At 41.7% G+C, this 7807-nt stretch overlaps 1 protein-coding gene across 1 annotated transcript in view; it reads right to left on the bottom strand.

Moving 5' to 3' along the window:
* Window positions 1–373: 373 nt before the first annotated feature.
* LOC137422579 (nuclear mitotic apparatus protein 1-like) overlaps window positions 374–7807 on the bottom strand; it is a 9117-nt gene continuing 1683 nt past the window's right edge. The window contains exons 2-5 of the mRNA XM_078769378.1: window positions 4534–4851; window positions 3189–3245; window positions 2968–3087; window positions 374–673 (exon numbers count right to left, since the gene is read on the bottom strand). Of these exons, the coding sequence (XP_078625504.1) occupies window positions 644–673; window positions 2968–3087; window positions 3189–3245; window positions 4534–4851 (525 nt within the window). The 3' untranslated portion in view covers window positions 374–643. The remainder of the gene's footprint in view (window positions 674–2967; window positions 3088–3188; window positions 3246–4533; window positions 4852–7807) is intronic.

Genomic DNA, 7807 nt, shown 5'->3' with positions numbered 1-7807 from the left:
CATAACCCGAGGAGAGAGACCAGTATATGGAGGTACTTACTACCTACAGCCTGTGACACCCACGTGGTTCAGACAGTACTTCTAACAGGCTGCCCAATCAAAGTGGAGGATTAGGATCATCATGGAGACAGTGAAAGCTCAAAACTTGAAGCATCAAAAGTTACCTTCCAGATCAAGAACCATTTGGAATGCAAACAGTGAAAGGACTAATTCTCCAAAATACAAACCTGATATCCATCCTTCTTTCCCAAATCAGCAAAGTAATGGAGTCTATGGCTGAATTTGTCTTATTTCTTCCCACAACTCTTAAAACTTCAATAAAATGTGAATTACAAAACACTGGATCAATAATATCAACCAAAAGAATTAAAAGTTTTTTCAACATTAAACTTTTTATTTCACAATAAACAATAATTACAAATTAAATAATAACATTTTCAAGTTCTTGCCATGCTCATACAGACACAGACATAAATACACTTTAATGTTGGCTACATCCGAGATATAAAATTATTTGTAACGAGTTCTTCAAAATCCAACACAGGATTAAAATCCCAAAAGGTACCAAGAATCAAAATCTGAATTTCTAAAATTCTCAGCACAAGTACTGTGAAAAGGGGATCCGGAAAAACCTCCTCAAAGGTCATCGTTTACTGCTTTTTCCTCGTGGGGCCTGCGACAGAGAGAGATTGCATCAACGTCATGCTCTCCAAACATACACCACCAACACAATCACAACTACAGATCCATACATTCACAGTCTGCACATCTTATTACGCTACACACGCAAAGCAAAAAACGGGGCTAAGCAATTGGTTCATGTCCGTCCACAAATGTCAGTTTATGATCGAGGAACAGCTCAATTTGAATTGAATGTTATATTTTGAACACAAATCAGACCACAAAGCGGAACACAAACCTGCCTTTCGTACTTTGGCTCCAAATTTGTGCCAAAGGAATAAGTGCAGAGAGGTGCGAGACATGTTTTACTGTCTGCATGACTGGCATTCAAACAAAACTGAAAATCATTCCAAAAAGGAAAATACATTTTTAAGGATGTTATAAAGGGCAAATACAACAGGCACAAATAACGAATGTAACATTAAATAAGGTGATGTAAAAGACACAGCGTAAAATGGCGGCAAATTCAGGAATTTTTATTGCTTATTTTTATTGCTTATTTTTATTTATTATTCTTAGAATTATTTCTAAGACTATTACAATCTTTATTTTATTTAAATCGAATTATACACTTGAACACGAGAACACAAATCGCCTTCTTTGCACTTCCAATAACCTCCAGTTTCGCCGTACTTGTCATGGGGAAGATTGTCATGGGGACCGCAAGGCTAATCCCCGCTCTTGCAGGGAAAATGGCCTTAAAATGCCTGTTGTTGTTGTTGTTGTTGTTTTGTTTAGCCGTACTTTGACATGTCGAATGAGGTGGTCTATAAGGGTGGTGTACAAGAATGCTTCAGTGGCGCTAAGCTTCCGGAATTTTTAAAACCATCTTTAAAATCATTATTTTATTAAAACTGAAGTACATACAGTACTTGAACACGACATGGGGTATTGCGATCTATTAACTCTAGTTTGGACCTTGTGTCCATTTGCTGCTATGAAAGTAACTAAGTTGAAGGCGAAGAGGAACCAGAAACTGTCACCATTTTAAGGACAAAACGTTGTTCCTTCTGGATTCTTCGCACGTACAAATATCACCCACCTGGGTAACAGCTACCTTTTTGGTATTTTCTTATCTTAATCTAAAGATGCAACACATACAAGAACATGGCTTGCATTACGACAGTACCAGCAGGCCTGGATAAGTGGATTCACATTGTGCATTGAAAGAACCATGATTCAGTGGGCAAGATCACTTTCCCACACCAATTCACAATTTGTATCCAGAGAAAGGCACTATGTAAATAAATTATTATTAGTATTCATATCTGTGATCCTTGCACAACTACAGTAATGGAAACTGATACCATGTCCTTAAACACCAACCAAGATTCCTCATTTAAAAAAGGAGACTGATGCTGCTGCTCCTGTCTTTTTTACTTTCGGAAGTGTTACTGATTAGAAACAAAATCGACAAGTGATGGATAAACAGATGACGGTAAAAAAAAGAAGAAGAATTTTCTACAAAAATAGGCTTTTGGGAGAGCAAAGCAACAGGGATGGGAGGAGGGAAATTATGCCATTGGTGCAAGTGGGGCAACAATCCGACGAATAAACAGAGGCAAGACAATCAGGAAGGAGGGATGGAAACACAGCGATGCATATGAATGAGGTCTGCGAGAAGATGCAGTCTGGACAAATACACAGAAACAAAGTACACAAGCATCACGCCTAGGTCCCCCGTTGGTGAAGTGATGCGAGTTGACAAAGTGGAAGACACAAGGCGGCCATCTTGAATTTTGATGTGGCGACCCAATTTTCAATAGCGTTCTTCCTTATGCGTAGATACACCCACACACCAGATTAGAAGTTAGTAGTTCGTTTATTTTTCAAGATATTCCGCTCACAAGGTTCAGACATACATGGCGGTGGCCATCTTGGATTGTGACGTGGGTTGCACCCACACACCAAATTAGAATTCGGTCCATCGCTAACGCACGCACGGGAAAACCATAGTCCCCCTTTCGCTCCGCGGTGCGACAGAGGACAAAAAGGAACAGATGGTCAGGTGAAGATTGAAAAACCGTTTATGAGATTCAAACCTGGGGGGGGGGGAGCACAGCACCATGGCCTCAAAAAAAAACCCGCCAAACAGTGACAAAGTCGTTCAAATGATCAAACCTCTCGATTCATAAGCCTGCCAATCATCAAATGTGTACCCAACCTGTTTCCAAGCAACCATTTTGCCTTTCCCATCCTGGTGCACAAGAGGTACGGAGGATCACAAAAGGTCATCATATTTCCTTTTATAATGAGGGCAATGAAAAACGACATTCTCAAACTCACCTTGTGCCTCGTTTGCGAGGTGTTCCCTGGTCCTCTGAGCATGGTTCTCAAGGGTTTACGCAACAGTTGTCTTTGTGGGGTGTTATCGATGGCGAAGGCAATGCTTTGCCTCCGGCATATCTGCAACAAAAGTCAGAGGCGAAGAGTAAACCACACATGCTCAGAACTCTCAGCCTCACAGGGTGTACAAGTAAAAAGTACAGCATTCGGTCAAAGCAGACCTGTTCAGGGCTCGCTTCTTCGGAGATGCCATGTTGGTTTACGCCGAATACTTCATCCTGTTTGAGTGAACATGTGACTTGCTCAGATTATGAACAAAGACATATGGGCATCATTTGAAGCAAAACCAGAACATGCTCTTTTGTTCACGTCAAATGACCTCGCATTACTTTCAGAAAACCAGAACAGAAAGCACTCAGAATTTCAGATGGACATCGGTCAATTTTAAGAGACTGTCTGAAAGTCCTACCAAGATGACAAGGAGACGTAGTCCTGAAAAGCACTTAGTTGATCATTTGCGGGTTTGTGTGCATCAGCGTATTGCAGAGTTAGACCTCTGATTGCATTTACAACTGTTCAAGGAGAGAGCTCAAAATTTGTCACAGCGGAACGATTCACCAATCAGAGAGGGTTTACAACAGTTGAATGCTTTCCTCAGGACTGATCATATAAACGAATTGGGGCTCATCAGTAAAGGGTGTGATAGAACCTGCACCCCAAAAATAAAATAAGCATACTACATTACGTTTAAACATCCTCCATTATGGACACGTTTAAAATTCAAAGTAAAAGGGGAACCTGAGATCAGGATTATTAAGTCTGAGTTACGTTTACCTTTCTTGTTTGTGTGTACAATGGACCCCACCTTGAGTGAAAAAAAAACCTTTCAATGCCAACCAAAGGAATGCAGACATATTTTCCTTTGATGACCACCTCTTAAAAGGTGAACGGCCATTAAATCTGGTCAATGTTGTTGCTCAGAAACTTGCTCGTGATGTGTTTGCAAAGAGAAAATGAACCTTACACCCTGTTAAGAAGCTTCACTACGAGCCTTAGATCATTGAGAAAAAAAAAGAAAGAAAAAAAAAGCATGTTGCAGCCTGTAAACCGCCCGCCAGGGTTCGTAGGATTAAGTTAATTGATCAATTTCAAGGACTTTAAAAGGTTAATTCTGTTGCACTCTTGGTTGAACTCGGAGCCAAAGCTGTGAAACTTTTACCACCCACCACAAAATGGGTGTGCATCCGGGGCGATGGAGAATGGATTTGTGTAAATATGCTGTTTGGCCAAACATAAAAGGCCAAAATACGCTGTTTGTGAAATACAATTAGGCATAAACATTATTCGTGCCTGTTCTTCCGTCATTTCAAACATTAATATTGAGCTTTTCGAACGCAGCACGGGAAGCAGCCACCGTGAGCAGGAAACAGACAACAGTTCACAATAATGTTTGTATGTATGTATGTATGTATGTATGTATGTATGTATGTATGTATGTATGTATGTATGTGTGTATGTGTGTATGTATGCATGTACATATGCACACACGATGAAATTACAAAATACCTCGTATAAAGTCTGAGGATCAGCAGCTCGTTTATGTTGGACATTCATCCTGGACACCCTGCTCAATGATACGCCACCAAATACTGACTGGGGGGTAGGCTTAGATCTCCAGCATCGGTCGTGTCGGCCAAGTACTCGCCGCGGTTTATTCATGAAGTCCGTGGGAGCCATCGTGTGTCGGCGTGGACCGTTGCTGATGCAGGGTGATGTGCCTTGCGCATCATTTGGCCTGGAGTCAGGAACAAGTGAGTTCTGTTGAATCGTTTCCATGGGGTCTCCAGTCTTCATTTGCTCATCTGTGGCATCTTTGCAGTACGTCTATATGACGAGATGTTATGTTTGTGAGTCAAGGATAGAATCTGGCAGTCAGTTTTTGAAATGATACAAATCAGAAAATTGAAAATCAAATTACCAAAAAAATTTGGGAAGAAAAAAAAGTGGGAAGGCCTATTTATGAAAAACAAACAAAACAAAACAAAAAAACCTGAAAGAACCTGAAAAGTTCAAAAGAGATTCCTATGGTAAAAGGAATGGAGGTGGAGAGATCAGCCATTTTAAAATGGATGACAGCAAAGTGGGTGCAAAGAGAATGTGCAGGAGGTGGGGGAATAAATAAGCAAACAGACAATTATTTGAGACACGGGATCATCATCTGGGCATTGTTGAACCTTCAAGCTCAGAATCTCCCGAATCAGTGGGTCGACAAGCTCAGTGTCCAAAGGCCGCTCAAAGCAGCACAGAGAACCTTGTGCGCAGAAATCTAGCCTCATGGACAACACTCCCTTCTCTCTTCAATCCCACTCCTCCCTCCAGGTCATTAAAACAGCTGTTCACCACCATCTCTCATCTTCCCCCATCCAAAACCTTGATATTTTCTACCCCCGTTAATTCACCCCAGATCCACTTTTTTTGAAATCCTGACTTCTTTTTCCTGGAAGTTCTAGCAGTGTCCATTTGTTTTATACCTCTCCCAACACCAACCCCCCCCTTCTCGTGCCTCCTCCCACCCCCCACCCCCCCAAGCCCTCTCCCTCCCACAGATCTTCCGTTGTCCGTTCGCTTCCCTCTCTCTCCCCATCCTGTCTCCCACTCCCTTTATTGCACGTTTTGTGTGTCCGTTTTTTCTTTTTTGCGATTGATGTTAGCTCTGACATGAGCCTTGATGTTAGCTCTTACACGAGCCTCAATCTTGTATCCAAAAAAAAAAAAAAAACACCAACAAAAAAAACCCGCAAGTGATGAGGGCAGCAGGTTCAATCTGACAGTAGGTTAAAGGGGAACAAACGAACACGCACGGAAGAGGAGGCTCATGGGTGACGAAGAGAGCAGGAGCAGGGAGGATATGGGAGAAAGTATGATGTGATCATGGCAGATCATAGGACGAGAGGAGCAGTGCCAGAAGTGAGGCAATGGAAAACAATTAATCAACTTGTCTGTGTTGGAGGAGAAGCATTCCACGAGACTTAATTTCCTGCTGAAATATGCCGATAACATAGTGGCCTTGGACTTTATTGCCTTGACGAAAGCAAGATAGGAAGTAGCTACATAAGCCCAGAATGGGGTTCCATATTCCATGATACTTCAGATCAAGACCTTATGCATGAAAGCACTGAGCAGCTCAGACTGGACGAGGTGCTGCAGACGATACGGAAGCCTTGGCCTGCCTCACAAACCAGTTGGGCTACGTGTTCCACCCCAACGACATATTATGAAGTCAAGGAACTCCAGGGATTACTTCTCCAGCCAACGCAGACTAGGTGTTTCAAAACCCCTGCATTTAAAAACATGCTGAATTTACCTGAACAAACCTTTTCTTTGAGATGGGTAGAGGTATATGCTGTTGCCGACAATCCCTTCAAGGTATGGGATACTGTTCTGCATGGGGTGGACTCGTCTCGAATGCAAAATTGTACATATAATTATCCAGGGAAGGAGAGAAGTCATTGATGTCGATCAATAATAAGGTCCACACAAAAACGCTGCCTGTGTTATGCCAGATTCAAGGGGAGATCAAGACGGTGGCATCAGGTGCAGCAGTTTGCTTTGAGAAAACCTGAATACCATTAAAGGAAGGGTCCACCAACACCATCAGATGAGTTTTGAGATGGGTGGGTGCCCAACAGAATGTAGAGCTCAATAGATGGACCTAATCTCTCCTTTGGGATTTTGAGCATCCATCCATCAAAATGTCCACGATGGAAGCCAAACTGAGGATGGTGATAGGTTTTTTTTTTTGGTTTTTTTTTGTATACTGAATCGAGGCTCGTGAAAGAGCTGACATTTACTTCACAAACAAATCAACCAGACAAACAAAATATATAAAAAGAGGGAGCGGAAGACAAGAGAAGGGAAAGCACACAAACACTTGAGTGTTAAAGTCGCGAAGCAGAGAATGCCTCAGGTCTGTAGCAATAACAATAATAATAATAATGCATTTATTTTATATAGCGCTTTTCAGGAAGCCCAAAGACGCTTTATATTCGAATGATAGATTCCTTCATTTTGCTTACGATGGCGAAAAGGATTACTGATCTGTAGATGAGTGGATATATTAGGCTTGGAATCTCTCATCCACAGGGGTGACATTTGCAACTTCCGATGATAATGGAGGAAGCAATCTGCAAAACACGAGAAGAGCAAGGAAAGTGAATAGGGCTGAACCATTTGAGAATCACAGTGGCACTGCCATCAGAACTAGTGGTGGAGGAGGCATCAAGAATGAAGGAGTTTTTTCAATCTTTTTGGGAGAGAAGTCCACACTTTCTGCAGAGAACAAGGATATGACGGAAAAGGAAGGATTGTTGACCATTGGCTTCTCAAAGAATTAGTAACCCACCCACCCCCCCCCTTCTCCCCATCCCCACAAACAGTATATAAGATGAATCCATCCTTTAGGTGTCAAGGTACAGAAAGGGAATGTGTACTGGAGACTGACTTCATCAGGTGTCACAAAGTATTGGAAGATGGTGAGACTTGATAGGTTCGATCGCAGGTGAGCTTGACCTCAGGCTCTGACCAATAAAATATTTTGAGGTTCTCACATCACCATCTACAAATGGTATATAGCATGATCAGACTCAGCATTTTAAAAGGCTTATTTAAATAAATAAATAAATAAAATAAATAACGGTAGATGTACCACCAATTGAAAACAGATTGATCAGTGGATGTGCTTCACCAGAATAAATCACATTCTAGAAAATTCAGAAAAATGACAATGCGCTGCTGCTGAGGGCGTGAGCAACACTACGATGAAAAGACTCCGTGAAATAAA

This window comes from Myxine glutinosa, unplaced genomic scaffold, assembly GCF_964187855.1.
Source record: "Myxine glutinosa unplaced genomic scaffold, kmMyxGlut1.1 SCAFFOLD_2318, whole genome shotgun sequence".
NCBI lineage: Eukaryota > Metazoa > Chordata > Myxini > Myxiniformes > Myxinidae > Myxine > Myxine glutinosa.
Note: the sequence above shows the minus strand (reverse complement) of the source record. Positions and strands in the feature narration are given on the sequence as shown.